We start from the raw sequence: 22,420 nt of genomic DNA, 5'->3' as shown, positions 1-22,420 counted from the left end.
TGGCAAAAGGAACTATGCAGACGTATTAAATTAAGGCTTTTGAGATGGGGAGGTTACCCTGGATTATCCGGTGATCCCAATGGAATCACAGGGGTCCTTAAAAGAGGGAGGCAGGAAGGCTGGAGTCAGAAAAGAAGTTGTGAGGATGGAAACAGAGGTCAGAGTAAGCCAAGGAGTGTGGGCAGCCTATAAGAGCTGGAAAAGGCAAGGCTTTCCTTCCCTAAAGCCTGCAGAAAGAAACAGCACTGTCAAAACCTTGACTTTAACCCAGTGAGACTGATTTTGAGCTTCTGAATTCCAGAACACTAAGATGATAAATCTGTGTTGTTTCAAGCCACCAAGTTTAGGGTAATTTGCTATAGGAGCAATGAGAAACTAACACAAGTAGGTCACAAAGCTTCAATTAGAGAGGGGGAGTAAGTTCTTTTTTTACTTTAGGTCTATTGCACAGTGTAGTCAATATTGTAAATAATAGCGTATTGTACATTTTAAAGGAGTATTTTAAGGGAGTACATTTCAAATGTTCTCACCACAAAAAATAAGTCTTTGAGGTAATGAATATGTTAATTAGCCTGATTTAATTATTCCACATTGTATTCATAAATCATAACATCACTTTGTACCCCATAAATACATACAACTATTTGTTAATTTACAATAAAAAGTAAAATTTAAAAAACCAGATATTATTGAGAGCTGGTCCCTGAATGCAGCCATGTGAAGACAGCAAATTGCCTTCTGTATGCATATGAACAATTAATTGTGGCTGTACTTCAGGCAGCTATGCTTCTGATAAGTTGGAAGATGTGTAGAGTTAAGAAATGTACACATGTGGTGCATGATGATGATGGAGGAGGAAATATATCTTGCAAGGATTCTAGATGGACACTCAGTGCTCTTCTAAATTAGATGATTTGTATGTGGGGGAAAGTAGCTTCTCAGTACATGTGAGTCAGTCCTAGGCTGGGGAATACTTTTACGTTAATCTGTTAATCCACTATACCAGCTTTAAGAAGTATTTAATTTGACTAATTTTTCAGATCATCATTACAATTTACATGTATAAATATTTTTCAATCTATATAGACAGGGTAATCTAAAACATTGCATAATATTAGAAGGTACCTATTAAATTTGTGGAAAACAGAGAAAAGCACATATACTAGCCATTGTAATTTCTGTGTTTTACTTAAAACTTGCTAGTTTGTTTTAATTATATATATTTCACTAAAGTATAGCTATGAGCAGTAATAATAGAAATTCATTAATTTCTTGGATCATAAATGTATGTTTCCATTTTTTTTAAATATTTATAAAAAATATCCTTGGAAGGTGGCAGAGGAATGGGAAAAATAAAAAGGATCATAAGTATTTCAATAAAAATATGACATTTAAAAAAATTGAATAAAGTGATGGATTCTAAAGTTACCAACAGTTTCTAAATGAATTTTGAATAAATCAGAAAGTAGCCATAAGGAATATAATATAAATTTCTTTTTGAATATAGTTTGCTGTAAAACCATAGGAAATTAAAACATATAAACTTTAGAAAAGAAGTACTATTAATATATCCACAAAGGAGCATATGATATAATAAAACTATAGGAGTTTTGCCGTTCTCAAGTTATGCCTGCCTAAATTCCCTCAAGGACATGGGAAAGTACTTCATAATTTCTATATATAAAGTCTGATTCATTTTTAATTTATTTAATGCTGTGCTAATTGCTAGGATATAGCAATAAATATCCTAGCAATAAATATGAAACAAAATAAATTTATAGCAAAAAATATGAAACAAATTCTGCCTCCATGGAACCCACCTTCTCACAGACACATGAGATAAAAAAACAATGGCTGTGATAGGCAAGACCTTCATGCTCCCTGGCGTCGGGCAATAGAATAGCCCTTGTTATTACAGGTATGCACAGGAGACCACGATAATACAAAGAAAAAGATGAATAAAAAAATTGCCAAGCAAGGGCCTTTGAACTAAGTCTTACAGACTTAAGAAGGAATTATAGAAATAGAACATGTAGAAAAAGAGGGCTTTCAAAGCCACCAAAGTGTGTGGGAGTATATTTTCTCCAGGTGGAGAATATGAAATCTTCTGTTCTAGAAACCATACCTTCCCTTCTTTGATCTTGGTTCCAATAATTTGTCGTCTCTGCTGAATGATCTCAATGAGAAGATCACATTCTTCTGTCAATTTGGCTTCTTGACGTGACGCATTGACCTGGAGGATAAGTAGAATGGTGTTACTTTGGCCTTTGTTTTCAGTTAAATGCTATTTTTAATGTAGACTAGTATGTTTCTAGTCATCTCTGAAAAGATATTTTAAACGTTAACTCCTTTTCCAATTACACAAGGATGGCAAATATAGGACTTACATGCCCACTCCCTATCTTGTATCCTTGGAAAACATTATTATCCAATGATAGCAGTCTTTGCTGCTAAGCCAAAGTCAGCCTCAAAATCTTTCTTAACACAACACAGCATACACATAGCCATTACCAATTAGTTGGAAATTGACATATGATGTGAAATATATTTGCAGTTCCTGCTTTTATATTTAAACAAAAAATATCAAATTTGCCCCATTAAACATAAAAAAAGTGTTTAAAAAAACCAACCAATCTTTTTCTTTTTTTTTATGGAGGACAGATTACTATCAATGTCTTTTAGACAAATTTTCCAAAAGCAATGTAGCAAGCTTGCATTACCTTTAACATTTCCTTTAAATACAAGACATCAATTTTGTATTTAATCACTATAAAATATCAAAAAACCTCAAAAAAGATGATTCAATATTTTATTAATCTTGTGATATAATTTTAAATTTTGTTTGTGGTGTACTTCTGAAAGACCAAGGTCCTACAATGAAAGCATACCATTCTTGTGGAAAGGTGGGTCATTACAGAATGGCTTGTATTTGAAGTTTCTGAGACTTGTTTTATGCTTACAATGAGCTCATTCTTGGCAACTGGGCTTGGGAAATACTCCACGCATGTTATTTCCTCCATCTCATGACAATTCTGAGATGCTTATTCACAAACAGAAACTCAGAACTCACAGCTGTGCTAGATGGGGGGGATAGCATGCCTGAGTTTTATTATTTTAACACAGCCTCAGGAGAAGTTGTAATGTTACAAAGAATGACAATGGCACTGATTATTCTAGCATATCTCAGGGAGGAGACATGGCCCAGTCATTAACCCTTTTGATTAGGAAGACTTTAACTAGAGTAATTTCATTCTCTATGAATGAGATAAACTGAAAGTAGGGTCATGAGTTCAGGATAAAAAGCCACTGACGGCTGCTCAGTAAAGCCATGTCCTGTTTCCAGAGGCCCAAGATTCCTTGAATTTTATTCCTGATCATTATCAGATGCAACACAAGAGACTACTCAAGACATCTTCTTATTGAGAAGATGATGGTCATTTGCAGCAAACCATGAGATTATGTCCTACAACAGATTAACACACAGAGATATTTGCTAAATATTTGTCTAATGAACAAAGGAAAAAATTAAAAATGCACTGATTGAGAAGTACAGAATATGAAAGTTAGGCTAATATTTCAAGTAAGATAACTGAGCTGCAAAAAGGATGGGACCATATTGATAAAATGAGCACATTATGATGGAGGAAGTGAAATTTCTGGAAAGTAGCACTGATAGACTCTTTGCTTGACCAAACTTTAGTATCCTAGGCCCACCTGTGCATTTCCTTGTAAAAATCCAGTTTTAACAAGAACCCTGCTGATTTTGTTTAATCACAATCCTCTAACCTCTATATCTTCTCATCCTTAATATCTGATTGGGTTCCTCATCCCCCACCATCCCCCAGGTGATGTTTAAGATCCCTGGCCTGCCTTCAGCAAGAATCCTGTTTAGGTCGGTTTAGCTAGAATTCACTTCACCCCTTATGTTTCCTCTTAGTCATTTTACACCCACTGACTGCCACCCTGGTTTTTGGCTGTAAATCCCCACTTATCCACACAGTGTTGGGAGTTGAGCCCCATTCTGTACTGAGGTCTCTTTCCCCCTGTTGTAATAGTCCTGAATAAAAATCTGTTTTTACAGCTTTAACTACTATCCAGCTCTGTTTTTTCTTTGACAGCACCTTAGTCTTGAAAAGTATCGACTACAATGAACCCTAAGAGTTAAGGTATACCTGAGAATACAATCAAGGTAAATTTGGTAGGACATAAACTCCATAAGAGCAGGGATCTTCAGCTGTTGTGTTAAATGACGCATCTATCCCAAGCACCTGGCACCATGTCTGACATTGAATAGGCATTCAAAAATTATTAGTTAATGAATAGATAGTGAAGATGACCTTCTAAGATGAGACAGGGTAAAATGTAATGAAGCAAGTAGTCATCACCAGGAGTCACTCAATATGCAGGTAATAAGATTGATTGGGTTCCTAGGACTGTGTGGACACAAAATTGTATCCTAATGATTGTTTTATTTGGGGAGGAGGGAGAAAAGGAGTTGATTTTTTAACACAGCCTTAATATTTCATATATCATAAAATCCACCCATTTAAAATGTATAGTTTTGTGGTTTTTAGTATATTCACAGATGATTTTGTGTACAATCATCATCACAATCTAAATTTAGAACATTTCAACATCCCAAGAAGAAATCCCATACCCATTTGCAGTCACTACACATTCTTTCTACCTGCCCCAGCTCCAGTCCTAGGCAACCACTAAAATACTTTGTCTCTTTATGGATTTGCTTGTTCTGGACATTTCATATAAATGGAATCAAACAATATATGAACCTTTTTGTCTGATTTCTTTCACTTAGCATAATGTTTTCAAGATTCATCCATGTTACAGCATGTATCAGTACTTCACTCCTTTTTGTGCTAAATAATATTCTATTGTATAGATAGATGACTTTGTGTTTATCCCTATTTTACTAGATAGACATTTGTGTTGTTTCTGTTTTTTGGTTACTGTAAATGACATTGCTATGAACATTCATGTATAAGTTTTTTGTGTGCACATATGTATTCATTTTTCTTTGATATAAAGTGGAATTGCTGGGTCACAGATCAACTCAGTTTTGCTTTTTGAGGAACAGCAAAACTGTAGCCCAAAGTGGCTGCATTATTTTATATTCCCTTCAGAAATACAAGAGGGTTCCAGTTTCTCCACATGTTTGTCAATGCCTGTTGCTGTCTGTCTTTTTTATTTTATTCATGCTAGCCAATGTGAACTGGTATCTCATGGTGGTTTTGATTTGCATTTCCCTGATGGCTAATGATGTTGACCACCTTTTCGTGTCCTTATTGTCCATTTGAGTATCTACTTTGGAGATATGGCTAATCAGATCCTTCACTCATTTTGTAATTGGGTCATCTGTCTTCTAATTATTGAATTGTATGATCTTTTTATATATTCTGGACACAAGTCCTTTATCAGATATGTGATTTGCAAATATTTCCCCCATTCCGTGGGTTGTCTTTTCATTTTCTTGATGGTGCCTTTTGAAACATAAAAGTTTATTTTAATTTTAATGAAGTCCAATTTATCTTCTTTTCCATCGTCACTTGTGCTTTTGTTGTCATATCTAAGAAACCACTGCCTAACCCAAGGTTATAAAGATTTAGTGTTCTGCTTTCCTCTAGAAGTTTTATCTTTTATATTTAGGTCTGTGAGCCATTTTGACTTAAGTTTTGGGTATGGTGTGAGGTAAAGTTACAACTTCATTCTTTTGCTTATGGATATCCAGTTGTCTCAATGCCATTTATTGAAAAGACTATTTTCTTCCTCATTGAAGTGTCTGAGCACTTTTGTTGAAAATCAGTTGACCACATTGTGAGGTCCTCAGGTTTTGATGTTGTCACTAGTTATTCCATGCTTAAACCTCTTCTGATTTTGACTAAACCCAATGAGACCCCAGTGGTAATTCTAGAGTAAGTGCCATGAAATGTGGTATGGGACATCAGCTGTACCCATATGGTGATACTGGGAATATCTTGGGCTATCTCCATTTCTAAGTTTTCTTATTTTGTAAAATGAGCTGAAGAATATTTGCTCTCTCAACCATGTAGGATTATTGTGGTGAATACATAAAATAATATGTGAGGGAACATCTAACCTTATGAAGCCATTGGTGAATCTCAGGTATTATTGTCAGCATTGAGAAGTGGTTTTGTAAATAGACTGTGATTTAGTTTAGGATCCATTTCACTATCAAAGTTGTTGAGATTTGAGTTACTTTATGGTAGGAAAAGTATCCAAGCTGCTATTGTAACATGGGGGTCAATTTAATCCAAATTAGGACTATTTGATTTTTAGGATGGATAGGTTTGCTTTACCAAAAAAAGTGGATCACAATCTACTTTGTTAAAGCAAATATGTTTTGAGAACACTGATATCACAATCACTATCACCCCAAAATGCAAATTGCCAGAAATTTGGGAACATGATCTGTTAATTGTAGGCCAAGTATTTCTCCTAGATTTTTGAAAGAATACAGAGTTGATTTTCCTTTGAAACCAGGAAAGTTGAATCTTTTTTTTTTTTACTTTGATGAAGTTCCAAATTTTTGTAACCTTAGTATTCTTATATTCCAAAAGGTACAATAAAACAAGTTGAACACTATCCTATACTTCCAAAATTATTCCACTACAAAGATGTTTTCCACAGTTTCACTGTTTCATATGTCACTTAAAAAAGAATTAATGATTTGATTGGACTTTATTTCAAATAAGAGCTATTAATTCAAATATGTCAGAGTTTATTGGCTACTTGCAGTATGTTCAGGTGTTTCTAGTTGCCAGGTTTGGTTTGGAAGCTAGTAGCTCCTTGTTATGATTTTAGCTTTCATTTCTGATTCACATCTTTTGATTCAAAAATCACTGTGGCTAATGGAAGTGCTCTGAGTAGGGCAAATCTAAGGATGTAGGAAACAACCCCAAGCCCTTCTTTCCTGAACCTACACTTCCACTCTTGTGTCATTGGCCACCTTCTTGGTAAGCTAAAGGCAAGAGTGGAATGGAGAGAATTAGAAATGGTGCCCAGTGGTAGGCAACTACTGTATCCTACCATTGGACCACACTGGAAATGTGGGGCACTTGTCCTCCAGAGCCCTTGACTTCTCAGGAGAAAATAAAGCTTAAAATTGGGCCCTCCTCCCATGCCAGCCTCCTTACTGCTACTTTTTTTCTCATCACAAGTATACTCATATGCAAATATCACATCAGCCCCCCACGATGAGAAACTCATTTGCTTTTGTCATTTTTGGCCTCACCAATGCTCAGCATGCACCTTCTCTACACCTAGAGTAACGCTTTCCTTTGTCATGTTGTCCCCTTCTCCTTATCAGCCTTGTCTGTAGGGAGTCACTGACCCATTTTCTCCTATTCCTAGAGTAATTTTGCTGCTTCTCTTTGACAGGCTATGACATTCTGATCCTTTACAGTAAGATGAAAGAGACATTAGAAAGTTGAATAACGAAGTGAATGTAGAAGGAAAACAATCATATCTGGCCCTCCTACCCTGAGATCGAATTCAGCACTGAGGGTCACTCTGCTGCATTAATGCTCATATCCAAGGCCAATAATTAGTTGCAGTCCCATGTAGGTTGCCACTGGGTGCACAGTTAACCTTTTCTTTCTAGAAATGCAGTTACAGGTAATCATTCCTCAGATCAGTTAATGATAACATAAATGGATTAATTATTTTCTCCAGACCACTTGGTTTGCAATGTCCAGTAAAAATTCCCCTTGCTAAGTTTTATGTGTAATAGTGTCACAGTATTTCACGGGAGGGGTGGGGTAAAGTGGACAATTATTTTTTTTCTTGTCAAATAGGTATAAATATTAAAGGGATTTAGTTACATATACACACTAGAAATTAGACTATGTGTCTGTGAAATGTTCTTTAGCAGTCTATAAATGGTTTCTAAGTATTATTTCTAAAAGCTTGCTCTTTTACTTTGACTTGTATTCAACTGCAAAATGAGATGTTCCATGCAGAGTATAAACATCATTAGATTTCAGACACATGTGGGCTTAAAATCTGTAGAAATATTTTATGGAACTCTTAGGAGAGAACATCCATGAAGAAAAAAAAATATCTGGCCAGTTCTCACAGATGAAATAGAAGTAATATGCATTTGACAAATCCTCATTTTCTCATTTTGCAGTGCTTTTTGAAATAAGTTAGCCATCTATAGACTTTCAGAATAGAATCTTCTAATTCCTCTTGTGAAAATGATACACTGACTTGATAGATCACTTCCTATTTGTACACAGATGGGAACACTAAAGTGAGCTTGGGACAGGATAACCCCAATGTGTTGGAGACAGGAAATTTTATTTCCGGGTGTTGAGAAAAGAAGGGTGCTATGTTGCACAATTTCAGAGGTTACTATTCATCTTGAACTCTACAAGAATGATAAACTCTCTGAGTTTTGCAACCCAGGAACCCTCTCTCAGACCGGCCCACCATTACTACAATCTTGAAATTGTACCATCAAACCACGACTCGTTTAGTTTAAGACTCTGGACCTTGTTTTCCTTGAAACCACTACCAAAGAGATTGATAAACATTTTCTTTACAAGTTTGCCTAGAATTGGTCCTCATGGCAAAAGCAAAAGCTGCGCAATTCCATGGTGATTTAAATTAAGGTGACCTTGAAAAAGGTTGAGACTTTGTCATATATGATGCTATCTTGATGTTATCATTGTTCAGACTTAAAAGCACTTTTCTCTATTACTAGGAATATGTAATTTTGAGTCTGCATCCAAATTTAAAGGGACTAGTGGTATCATAAAATGTGGCATAACCATCCCATCTCACTCAAAAGGAAAACATTGGAGGAGTTAATTCCAGTTTGCCCAGGGCTAAAGCAAATGAAACATAACAGAGCTTTATATAAGCGGATATTTGGCTAGTAAGGTGAGGGTACAAGGAAAAAACTGTACACAAGTGGGCTCTACGCCCCGCCGTGCACTGCTGACCAGGTGCAAAGAGAAATATGAGGATCTGAGGGTGCTTTGGGTTTTATTGCCAAAGGCAGCTGTGATGAACATTCCAGACCCTGGGGCAGAAGTTAGAGCTTCCAGAGGAACAGTGAAAGGGATTCTAATACTTCAGTCTGTATATAAAACTGAGCCAAGGAGAATTGAGTAAGAGCAGACAGTATTACTGTAATTCATCTAATATGTTTATATGTAATCTTCACCCTGAAACTCTCTCACACCAAAGTCAAATACTTGTAGACCTAGCTTGAGTGAATGAGAGACAGAGACAGAGAGAGAGAGAGAGAGAGGGAGGGAGGGAACAGAATAGCCCAGTTCCCAGGGTCTCTGTCTTTGGAGGAGAAACCAGAGTACAGGATAATATTTTTAAGAATTAATGTATTCATTTAATATTTAACATTTTTGACTAAATTTTTTTAACTCTAAGAAAGGCTTTTCAGAAAAATAAAAAATGAAATCCTTTCGTAAAGTGCTTTGCATGGAAATAACAGTAGTGATACTGTGGATAGAAGCTACTTGCAATCCAGCCTTTAGCATAGTGACATGGTAGAAAATGATCTGGCCTAGAGGAGATCAATTCTACATATTGATTAACTATCTAGACAGAAATTTGCTATGGGATTAAAAAAGGTAGCTCCCACGAACTTCATGCTATATCCTCTTTTCTTGAGGTATCTAAGATTTATGAAGCTTGAATGTTGGATAAGGTAGTGAGATGCCATTAAAAATGGCAACACACTGTGGTGAGCAGGCCAATAAAATTCTTCTTATAAATGAAATACAACTGTAACAAGGCAGTAAAACTGCCCAGCAAAAATGCCACCGCTAATGTCAAAAACCTTGAAACTTCATACAAAGGAGTTTTACTGCCAAGAGTAGCACACACAACATGCCCATCCAAGATGTTGATGTTGCTGTTAGTTTTTCAGTGAAGCAAAATCTTTAAACAAGGTGAAATAATTTAGAGGGAGCAGCAGTTAAAGGAGGCAGTGATCCAGAGCTCAGGGACTTGAGGAAGTCTTCCTGGGATTGAAATGTCAGGTCTTCATTAATTACTAGTTGTATGTTCTTGGGCATTTACCTGAACTATCTGTGTCTCAAGTTCCTTACCTGCATAATGAGGAAAATAACAATTCTTACCTGGTAGACCAGGTGTAATGCTGCTAAACATCCTACAATGCACAAGACAGCCCCTACAACAATGAACTGTCCAGCCCCAAATGACGCTAGTACCAAAGTTGAGAAACCCTGGGGTAGACCATAGTGAGAACTAAAAGGATTAATACACAAAAAACCATTGAAACATGCTTGGCACATAATAATTACTACATAAATGTTAACTATCACTATTGCTAATAAAGTCTATTTATCTGGAATGTCCATAGAGAATTAAAACTATAGTTTCTAGGACCAGTCAGCCTGTGTTGATTACCTGAAGATTTTCTAGCATGACTCAAAACTTTGATCTATTTATATCTTTCATTAAAAGAATGGCTTTGGAAGCTATAACATTAGGACTAACTCCAGGATTTTTGAAGCTACTTTTAAATTCTAAGTGGTTTCCTTAAAGGCTGCTTCCCAATGCAATTGGATGAGAGGGGGTGGGGGAAGAAGGGCAGAGGAGATTCTTCCATGGTATAGAGCAGGAATTGGGAAACTTCTTTCTTATAAAAGGCTAGATAGTGCATATTTTAATTTTGTGGGCCACATAGTCTCTGTTGCTCTGGTATTGTGTGAAAGCAGCCATAGACAATATGTAAGCAAATGGACAATATGTAAGCAAATGGACATGGTTGTGTGCCAATAAAACTTTATTTACAAAAACAGGTGACAAGGTAGATTTGGCCCGAGAGTTTGCCAACCTCTAGCACAAACGAAAGATCATGGACTTTAGAGTCAAAGGGCTGCAGGTGTGAAAAATGTGTTGACTGTCTGTGAGAATGTTTCCTCATTTGCCTACTTTTGATGAAAATATCTGTAAACAATCTGGCACAAGTAGGTACTCAATAAATATTAGTTTTCTTCCTTCAAGGCATGAACAGTGGCAATCACTGAATTAATAGAATTTCAAGTTGAAAATGACAATCTACTTGCAATATGGTTTTTACTGTCCTCACGATGTCCTACTGACTTCTGTTACAGTTATAATAAATGCTGCTCCTCCTTTAATGTTTTTCCTAGGCTACACTCAAATAACTTCAATTGTACATTCTTGGCATTAACACCATAGACTTTTCTTTTTGTGTTTAATTGTAACTTTGTTCAAAGCAATTCCAAAATGAAGAAGCAGAATGGAAGGTGTTGCTCATAATTCATTCAAAAACAATAAACCCATCCCTTCCTTTCTCTTATTAATTACACACTTTATAAAACAAGTGCTCCACACCCTTCCTTTTGGGCTGGGTGCACAGAATGAAAAAAAAAATCTACTAACGTGCCATGGGCACTTGTCTCTATCAAGTCTTTTCCACAAAGTTTCTGAAAAGTGGTAACTTTCTATTAAGTCATTTCCAACAAATGTATCCGGCAAAAAAATCAGCCTTTTGACTTTGTGGTCAGAAGGTAAAAAATAATTTACAGAAGATGACCATTAATTGAGTGCCAGGGAAGATAGAGGTGAGGCATTTCAGAGAAGGGAAGTTATTTCTAACGCAAAGAGGAAAGTTCTATTCCATGACCTTACATTAATCACTTTCAATCTTGTCATTTCTCATTAAGCGGTATTCTTTTTAGTTGTTGTGCCATGATTCCTAAATAGCTGATGTACTGGAAAAATACAAAGTCAGACCCCCATTCAGGTTTGAGTTACTGAAGTATAGAAGCCATCTATTCCCTTGCAAGGTTCTGGAGAATGAGGATCAGATTCCTGCTCTTTGGTATTCTGCACAGTGAGTGAAATACACTTAGTACATCATTGATAAAACTTAACTTGGAAATATAACTGGAAAATGTTAAGCTTTGTTATGTCTTTATGATGCATCCACAAGTGATATCTGTGAAATATCTTGCCTGGTTGTTGTCACTCCAGGATACCAGCAGGAGACAGCTGTAGACAGGAGTGCTTACACTAGAAAATGACCATTTCTTAAGATGAGCTCTAGTGGAGGTCAGAGGGAGCTGGTGTCACAGTCATCCAGTTTGTTCTATAGCTCCAAAGACCTATGACTAATTGTGGGGCTAAACAGAGTTTGCATCTGATGGTGCCTTCTATACTAGCCTTGGTCATTCCTGACTTCAGGGCCACAATCTACCTGCAAACATTCATTTGTGACTGACCATAAATGGGTCTAAGTTTGGGCAATGGCAGGCAAAGTTGCCTGGAGAAGAAAACACATGAAATCTAGTGAGTCAGACTAAAATGTATATTTCCTTATCTAGCGACCCCTCACTTCCATCATTTCAACTCATTGTGAAATTATTATTGTCTTTCTAGAACAATGGTTTTAGAACTTTAAGCCTAGGCAGTAAACTTGATTTTCTTAAAGCCTGAGTTAAGGATTACTCAAAGAAGTCTCCCTCTTTGCCCTCCCTCCTTTACATTATTGGGAAGGTTAACTATATTTCTGTATACAAACCTGACAGATGTTGCTTTCTTTCCTTCCTACCTGGGAAACAGAATGCTCTGTTGAAGTTTGTCAGGATCAGAGTCGGGGTGGAAGGAAGGGGGAGGGCACCCTGCCAGGTAATGGAAACACTGCTTGCTTTAATTTTATGGCTAAGAACAAAGCCTTCTTATTGTTTAATAGAACCCTTAAAGGCGAGCCTCATTGGCATAGTTCTAATTTTTTCGAGACCATGAACAAGAGGAATTCTTTAGGGCCATTTCATGAAAAACAGAGAGAAAAAATACTTTTTTCTGCAAAATTAAAGCAACCCTTTGTTTCAGTAGCTAGAGCCTAATCCCAGGTTAGCATTTGCATGTGTCCTCTCTACAAGGGCATTTGTTGGCATTGTCTACCCAGGCACCCACTCTTTCATTCAGATTAGTTTGAGGCTATGCCAGACATATGACAGAAATCATCTTTTTCTGGGATATCACCCCCTTTGACGTCATTAGTTTCAGATAACATGTTAAAAGAAGAAATGTCTCGCACCAAAAACAAGCAAACAAACACTATCCTCTTGCAAAACGTATTTATAAAACTGGGAACCACACACATCTTCATTCAGTGCTTATTTTGATTCTGTTAGCAAAGTAAAACTTCTATGCTACCCTTGCTTTTCAGCAGCAAGTTTTACTTCTCTCTCCACTTAAAGTATAGGTAACCAAAGTTACTGGTTTCTGGAGATCTCTGCAACAGTCTTAGTAGCTAAGGAATGAAAGTGAAAGGAAATGAGGTTGCTCTTGTTTCTCCCTGAATGAGGAGGATGCTACTGGTGTGCCAGTGATAACATATGATGCAAATCTCACGGACTTGTTGAGTGCCCACTGTGTGCAAAATACCATGCTAGGACCTGTGGTGTGAACAGAATTTTGCCCTCTAGAGACAATGACTTCACTAGGGAACAAGTAGCAACCATACCAAGTGTACACATAATTAACTGCTAACCCATGGGCAACAGAAGTTCTAGAGCTGTGTGGTTCAATATGGCAGCCACTAGCCACTTGTGCTTTTGAGCACTTGAAATATGGTTAGCCAGAATTGAGATGTGAGTATGAGATGTATACATTAATCATTTTTATATTGATTACATGTTGAAATGATAATGTTTTGAATATATCAGGTCAAATAAAACATATTAGTACAATTAATTTTACCTGTTTGATTTTACTTTTTTTAAAAAAATGCGGTTACTTGAAAATTTTCCAATTACATACATGGCTCACATTCTATGGTACTTTGACTGGATGTTGCAGTCTTAGAGAGTTTGAGAAATGAGGAAATCAGTGTGTGAGCAGCTGGGGAAGGTTTCATGTCAAATATGAAGGTGGGACTGGTCTCTGGAGATAAGAGTGGCAAGAGAGAGTTGGGAAACCCAGGGGTGAGGAAGATGAGAAAAGGCACCAGAGCACAGGGGAAAAGGGCATGTGTGTAGGACAGGAGAGAGTCAGGGATTTATTTCAACAATATGCAGGGTGTGATGGGCATGTATCTTGAATTGCTCATCTAGAAGTGGGGAGAGAGAAATACCAAAGCCAGTTATATCTTACTGCACCTTGTAAAAAGCCCTTTTGGGGACACTTGCAGAGAGCTGGCCATGACTGAGCTCACACAGAGTCTAGCTAAGACAAAAAGGTGAACTGGGGGGTTTAACTGGGGAGAAGAGTTCTTCCTTGCCCCCACCTTCTTCTAATTGACTTCCTTTGTATCTTGGTCATAGTGAGCCTGCACCATCTATCTTTGAAGTTATCCAGGCTTACTCACTCCCCTGGAGTTTTCTTCTGAAATGGTAGTGGGGCTGGTGAAAGTTACAAGGGCAGTAGAAGGGGAGGCAGGAGGGACACTGGAAAGCACTGTACAACACGGGCTTAGACAAAAGTGAAGAGCAAAGCTAACCTGGTCTGGAAGAGCAAAGGAAAGGCCACAGCATTTAAATGACTTTTGGTTGCTGATTTTGAGGTTGTGGTAAGTGAGTGAGTGAGTGAGTGAGTGAGTGTGTGTGTGTGTGTGTGTGTGTGTGTGTGTGTGTGTGTGTGTTTGAGGATCAAGAGAGTCTGATACTGAAAACGTTATCCTATAAGCCATCTTCAGACCTATTATTCTTTTGAAAAGTGTTTTCCTCAACCTGATTCAAAGTGGCTATCTAGTTATTTTTCTTCTATGAACCAGAAAAAATAGAGAGGTATCCTAGAAAATCAAAAGGAAAGGTATAGGTTTATAACAAGGAGAAGGAGAAGACACACTGTACCCTCTCTTCAGGGCTCAGCAGTGCCCTGATAGACAGCTCTCGCATCCTTGACTTCCCTTTGCCAACGCTATCCTCTTAGCCCTTGTCCAGTGGCAGAGCCCTCAGGTGGGGAGGGAGCTCCTCGTGGGTGCTAGCATCACTGATCCTGCTACTGCCTCCAGGGATTTGTGGCTACAGACATCTGCCATCATAGAAACACTGTCCTGTGTACAGTCCTCACAAGAAAGGTCCTTTCTGCCCTTCGGGTTGAGAATTTATCTGACATGCTGATCTATGCAAATGAACTAGTGCTGCGGGGAGGACAGAAGGATGCAGTTGGTCTCTGGAGGCTCTCTCCATTCACTCACCAATAGCCATGTGCTGCATGCTAAATGCAGCACATACTAGGAAGACTATCCTACTTCCCAGGCAATCCAACGAACTAGGAGAGGGAACAGTCATGGACTTACAGGCCATGAGGATTTTTGCCCAAGGACTGCATCTGTATGAACAATTCATTATGGAGTCTTCCTTAAGCTTTTAAGTTCAGATTATGAATCTCATTATTCTACTCATAAACCTCATAAATTTTATAAAACCAAAAATAATCACTCTCAGGAGGTCCTTGAATCAATGTTTGATTAACTCAAGTTGAATAGATTTAACTTCATTAAACAATCAATTCTGTCTATAAATGAGCTGATTAAGTTTCTACACACATTTCTTTAAATTGAGGTAAAATCTACATGTAAGGAAATGCATAAATCTCAAGGGATAGTTCAATGGATTTTGATAACCAACATAACCAACAGCTCAATCAAGATATAAAACATTTCTATCATCCCAGAAAGTACCCTGGAGCCCTTCTTCCAGTCAATCCTCACCCCCATGGGTAATCATTGTTCAGATTTTTATCACCACATTCTTGTAACATTTTAAACAGCACTTATAAATCTAACATGTTTAATTTACTTTATGAGCACTTCCAATGCCTAACAGGATAAAATTAAAGCCCTAACAAGTTAAACCTTCCCAAGTCCTTATAAATCTAGTAAATTAAATTTAACAAATACAGTGAAACCCAAGTTCTCTCGAATATCGAAATATTGTTTTGAAACTCAAACTATCTTATATGTTCAACTTAAAATGACAGATCTAAAATAAATTACATGTTTCAAATGAGAATTTCAAAGCAAATCTGTCAAATTTCTGTAATATGTCATATTCTCTTAAGTACTACAAAGATATATTTTATACTAAATTGTAACATAAAATATTGGTTTTGTGGTACAGGTTGAGTAGGCCTTATCTGAAATGCTTGGGTCAAGAAGTGTTTCTGCTTTTGGATTTTTTTTTTTTATTTTGGAATGTTTGCATATACGTGATGAGATATTTTGGAGACAGGACCTAAGTCTAAACACTAAATTCATTTATGATTCATATATACTTTATACACATAGCTTGAAGGTAATTTTATATAATATTTTTAATTACTTTGTGCATGAAACAAAGTTTTGTTTTAAGTACTTATGTATGGGATTTTCCACTTGTGGCAACATGTCAGTGCTCAAAAAGTTTCAGATTTTGGAGCATTTAGGATTTTGGATTTTTGAACTAAGGAATGCTCAACCTATATTATTTAGGTCTTCATCTTTACACATAACTTGCAAGTTTCCTGGGGAGGAGGATAAAAAGAACCTTATTTACTAAAGGAAGCAAATTTATCACCTGGAAGAAGTTGAGGTTTATAGGGTCAACATGAATGCTCAAAGATTTGAGAACAGCTCACAGGACCTGAAGGCTCACTGGTTCTACTGATACCACAGATGTACACTTACTGAACCTTTGTTGTGGTCTGTCCAACAGGATTTCCAATTCCCCACCAGATGGGGTTGTTTCTTGCAGTGAGAATTTCCCTAGAAATCTAACTTTCTAATCACCTGGTTTGGGTTCAGTAACCACTCTAGTTACTTTATTACTTGGTTGGATTTGACTCATTACTTTACTGGTTGATTTGTCAGGGTCATGTATCCATGGTCATTCAAATAACATTTACATCAAAAGACTATTGGGATAATTAAATCAAGAAATGATAGTAAGAGCTATCCGGAGGTCATAATTGTTTTTAGTGCACATTTGCATAAGTCCTACCACTTTTGCTTTCCCTGAACTACAATCCACACTTTGTTGTGGAACTGTAACAACTCTATACAGTAATCCTCTCCTTCAACACCTGCAAGGATGGACAAGACACCACTTCCCAAGCCTATGTAAATTGACAGAAGGCTTCCTTGAATGGACTTATCACAGCCCAACACCAAGCTTGCCTAGTCAGAGAATTAAGCCACTATGATAGATTTCATCACTTCATATGTATATGAACTTGATGTTATATCTAGTGAAAATACTTTTAAAAGCATAGTAAAAGCTCTATCATAAATTCCTAGGCCAAGAAGTTAGCTCACTTGGTTGTAAAAATATTTATTTGTGTTGCTCCTCACTGGGAGCCTTTTATATTCAGTGGTAGCCTCAGGCTTTTTAAATAGCTGAATTTAAAATTTCATATTTCTGTTTCAAACAAAAATAACCTATACTACAATTACGCTTTTGTTAATGGGCATTTTATGTGCATGACTCAATTATTTTGCTGTGGAATTTCAAAATTAGAACAAAGCCCTTCAGTGTTTCCTACAACATTTAATTTAGCAATTAAAAATAGAAGTTAATAGAATGAAAGTAAAAGATGGTATGTTCCATTTCCTTCATAATCTGTAATTATTTTATACAGAGATAATTTCAGCTTGATTGTCATTAAGACGATAATTTTATATTCATTTATTGAGAAAAATAATTTAAACTAGATATTAGACCCAGAAGTAAAAGAGGTTGGTTTAATAACAAAATGATGGATTGATTGTTGGGATCATTCCCTGAACGGCATGAATAGGAGCAATAATGGAACCTGACCTTCTACCTAAGAGTTACCTTCTCATCTGGAATCATTCCTCTCTGACCTCTGACTCTCTCACTTGGATACATCCAGCTAAGATCATCTCATGTGAAAGCTAAGTTCAAACTAACAATGGCCATTTTTTAATGTGTCACAACCTTTTCCTATTATTCTTTATATCATGCCAGAAACATCTCTGCTGCTCTAGCCAATCAAGCATGTCAATATTTCAAGGCAAGAAAGTTGTGTGTGGAATGGTGTAAGGGAGATGTGATAAAGAATTCCTGTGTTGTGTGGAGAGAGAGCACAATAAGTAAGATACATCAGAAAAACTATGGTTTCTCTCTTTCTTCCTACTACTCAGCCTTTGGGCCTCTAATTAAGGATGATTACTTCACATCTAAGTATAATATTAACCTTAAAAATCTGTGCTACTAAATTCAAACATCAGAGGGATTATCTTTAGAGGCACATACAAGTGATCATACTCAAATCTGGGCCACTGGGTGGAATTCTGAATATGATGCAATAGTTCATTCCACCCAAACGAGAAAGATCAGCAGATGATGAAAAGTTTGGATAATATTTTCAAAAAGTTTCAAAACTGAAACTTGAGAATGTTATTCTGAAAGTAACCTCAACTTACTAAGCCTTATATTCATTCATTCATAAGATTAATCCCTTATTCCAAAATACTAGAAGACTTTTTACTGATATCTTCTCATTATTCCTCATGAATACACCCAAGAAAGTAACAGGATCCAATGCCTGCTATGAATCAAATTTTTTAGAGGCAAGGGCATTGAATCTAAGGGGAGACATTCAAGTATGTGTTGGATACACAAACTTGATAAACAATTAAATTTAATCTCCACCAAGAAAAACTAATTTTGATTCATGAGTGGTCAATTGTAGTAAACTTGGTGGAGTACACTGGATACATGGCCATTATACATACTCAGTAGTCAAAAACCAAATCTTCCCCAGAGATGATAAAGTTCTGTGTAGACTGACAACTTCTTTTCTCCTTTATCATGGGAATTCTAAGACCTGAACTTGGAAAATCAACTTTTATTATAATGGTGTGTCATGATCCAGTTTCTGAAAGCTGCCATATTTGCACTGTCACATTTTCATAATTGCAGAGTCGCTTACATGGAAAGCCATAGCTGACTGTGGATTGCACAATGTGGTTTAAGGAGGCCCAGCATCTGTCTCTAATTATACCTTGAAAGCATTCTCACAGGGGGTCAGATAGGGTGGGAATCTGACCCTTATCAGCATGTGACAATGGATTATAACTTTGGAGTCTGCCCTTGGCAGTACACACTTCATCTAAGATCAGAAACACGTCCACAAGGCATGAACAGCACATTTGCTGTTTGGATGCTGGTCTTCATCCAATGGCTCTGGACAAAGCAATTGCCAAGATTTCCACAGAGAGAGAGAATGCTTTGGCATCACAAGACTGCACAACAAAATTAATTTAAATAAAAAGGTTCATCTTTCTTTTTAACTCAGTGATTTTTCATTATTTCAAAGTTTACAAACGAATGCTTTCAGGGCTTGGTGAATGACTGAAAAAGTCTTCTATAGACCCCCACCTGTTTTGCCAAGTTATTTTTTTTTACAACCTCTTACAGGCTGTACATCACCCAAGTGCAACTTCACCCTCACCCCTTTCAATTAACAGAGCCCATCAAGTGAACAGAGATCTAATTAAATGGCACTTAACTTATCCACAAGAAGTTTGCCACTCCATGTGCTGACTAGCACCAGAAAAACTCAGAAAAATCCAGTAAGAGGGCAAACTTTCCATTAAAATAAAAGAAAAAACAATTTAAAAACTTAGTGAGAAAATAATGGCAGAAAGAATTTTAAAAAGTGATTATAAACAAGGCAAGATAAACCAAAGGGTCCAGTGCCAGAACTTTGAAAGGATGCTGGATTAAAGAATGCCTTTCTAGGACAACCTTGGGCAAGAATAGTAATGTGTGCTAAGCCTTGACACTCTCTAAACCAAAAAAGGGTGGCAATCAGTCGTTGTTCTTTACCACCATCTCACTGTGAATTTATACTCATGGTCACCTATCATTCCCCAAATGAACATTTATTGTGTGTCAAGGTATTGCATTTGCTGTGAAAGAATTTGATTCTCAGAATGTGTGGAGAAATTGGTACACACATCAGTGATTTGAAGTGTTTGCTTAGCTAATAAACTAGGTCTTCTGATTTTTCAAAGAAAAATGGGGAGGGGAATGTGATGATGAAGAGATATAGTCCCTATCTGACCTAGAAAAGTTAAGTTCTGCAGATGACCCAAATTTTGATCACTTCCTATAAGCTTGTCCTCCGCTCCATATATAATTAACTCCAAACTCATCCAGAGGCAACTTTCCACTGTATTCCTCTCCCAAAGAAAACAAAACAGAGTGGCTGAAAACCCTTCAGTTTTTAGAATCCTAGCCATCAAGTTACACATACATTTCTTGAGAGTCCACCTGAAGTTGCTCTTTCAATGCCTCCACCTCCTGAGTCCCAACCTGTCTTGGACTTCAAACCTTCTGCTCTGTAGTTTTAAAAAGATTTGGCACTTACAATAAAAAACTATTTCATGTGCTTATCCTCATTTAAAAAGCAAATTATGGGTGGAGGGGGACTTCAAACTCTTCCATTCTAAAGAAAAGCAGAGGTGCATCTCTGGGAGGAGGTGTGGACTTATAAGGATGTGGCATTTCCTCTTGAGTCATGGGAAGGAATTCATTCATTTAATTTACAACAATTAGGAGTTGCCTCTGTCCTGTTTGTTTTTTTTTTTTTAGCTCCAGCTGGCATGGGAATTATTTTCCTGAGGAATGCTCATACCCAAATACAAGGACATCTTCAGGAAGAGGAAAAGGAAGGAGGACAGTCTAGGAACCAAGGAACCAGGAAATTCTTTTTCACTACACTGATTGAAAAGAATAGCATGCTGATGCCTAACAAGTTCTATGGCCTTTTTGGAGTTTGCTAGTGCTATGAAGTTTTCCCTTGGACGTGGGATTGTTTTGCCTGAAGATATTCATATTATTTTCCCAATAACCAAAAATATAATTTCCTGGAAAGAGTTAAGGATGCCAATTGCAACTTACACATCTCTGTGTTCTTTGAATCCTCACTGAACCTTCAAGACCAAAGTTCAAACTCAGATGCAACATGAAAACCCTCCCAGCTCTCATCTCTCCAAAGTTGGTTCCTACTTATCCTTCCTTCCTACAAATCTCCCATTTCTCTGGAATGTACTACTTCTTTGTGTACATACACTCTTCATTTTTCCATCCCCATGAGCCTTTATTTACCTGGCAAGCAGTGCTGTTCCCCTCCTTCCATAAACCCAAACATTAGGTACCCTTGATGGCAGCCTCAGATTTTGTGCCACCTCTCCCAGCCCCCAGCTAGAAGTAATTTCTCACGTCTCTGAAATTTCAAAGTATATAATCCACGCCTCTTTTATGATAGTTACAGCTTTCTACTTTATATTGTATTGAGGTGCTCTTTTGTCTTAGCAAAGATAGTAAGTGCCCTGTGGGCAGGATCCTTTGGCACCTAGTACGGTGCAACACACATACAGTGGGTGCTCCATCCACGTTAAGGAAATGAACAAACCAATGTAACACTAACAAATTCATATAACTGACCACAGGCAAAGATTTACACCCTTATCCAGAAATATTTGTTTAGCAAACACTGCTCATAGATCAATAGTCTCCAGAACAGAAAGTCATGATGAGCAAATCAGCCAAAACTTGGAAATAAGGCAAAGAGAACAGTGTGAGTCCTTCTACTGCCATTCTAGAGCATATTCCATGAAGCCAGCCTAAGTCAGGGTCATCGGACTCCCCAGACTGGAGTGTATCAGAGTTTTACTTTCTATTTACTATTGCTTAGGGTCTAGACTCTGCAAAGTTAGATATTAACTTAGAGAAACCTAATGATGTGCAACTTATTTTGCCCAAATGTTATGGCTTTATTGCTCTGTAGGTCACTAACCAGTTTTGTACCTAATTTAGTCTTTTCCATCACTACACCTCCCCCATGTTTATGTGTCAGTGTTTCTGGTATCCTCCTTTGAATCAGCTTTGTCATCTTGCTGCTTCCTTCATTAATGAGTCAAATATATCTTTGATGTAGACTCATTTGATTATTATATGAGAATTAGCTGTCCAACTTTTTGAACAATTATACTTTGAGAATATTAATAATTAGGAATAAGGGAACAAATGTAAAAATAGGTATTGCTAGTATCATTATTTTTCTACTTATAAATAATTTTCTTTAATTTTTGTCTAAATAAATTTTCCAAATACCAAATGTACTCACTCACAAACATTTCTTTCTAGTCCAAAGGATTTATGCAATGACAACAGAGAAAGGAATGAATATTCTTTATTCCTTGTCTAGCATAACTTCTAATGGCATGTATGTGTCTACTTGCAAGTCTGCTATGATCAATTCAGTAATAGCTTTATTTGAAAAGCCTATATTGCCACTAAAATAATATCTGATCTGTTGAAATAAAAATAAAACCTGCTTGTACATTTCTTGAGTTTATCATTTGAAATTACGGAACATCATAGAATGTAATTTTACATCATGT

At 36.9% G+C, this 22,420-nt stretch overlaps 1 protein-coding gene across 2 annotated transcripts in view; it reads right to left on the bottom strand.

Moving 5' to 3' along the window:
• Nucleotides 1-22,420, bottom strand: part of MID1 (midline 1) — a 158,905-nt gene that overhangs the window by 43,253 nt on the left and 93,232 nt on the right. For both annotated transcript variants that reach the window (XM_045538570.1, XM_045538571.1), the window contains exon 4: nucleotides 2,126-2,233. In XM_045538570.1, coding sequence (XP_045394526.1) covers nucleotides 2,126-2,233 — 108 coding nt within the window. The remainder of the gene's footprint in view (nucleotides 1-2,125; nucleotides 2,234-22,420) is intronic.

The sequence above is a fragment of the Lemur catta genome, chromosome X (genome assembly GCF_020740605.2).
Source record: "Lemur catta isolate mLemCat1 chromosome X, mLemCat1.pri, whole genome shotgun sequence".
Lineage (NCBI taxonomy): Eukaryota > Metazoa > Chordata > Mammalia > Primates > Lemuridae > Lemur > Lemur catta.
This window is presented reverse-complemented; position numbering and strand designations above follow the sequence as displayed.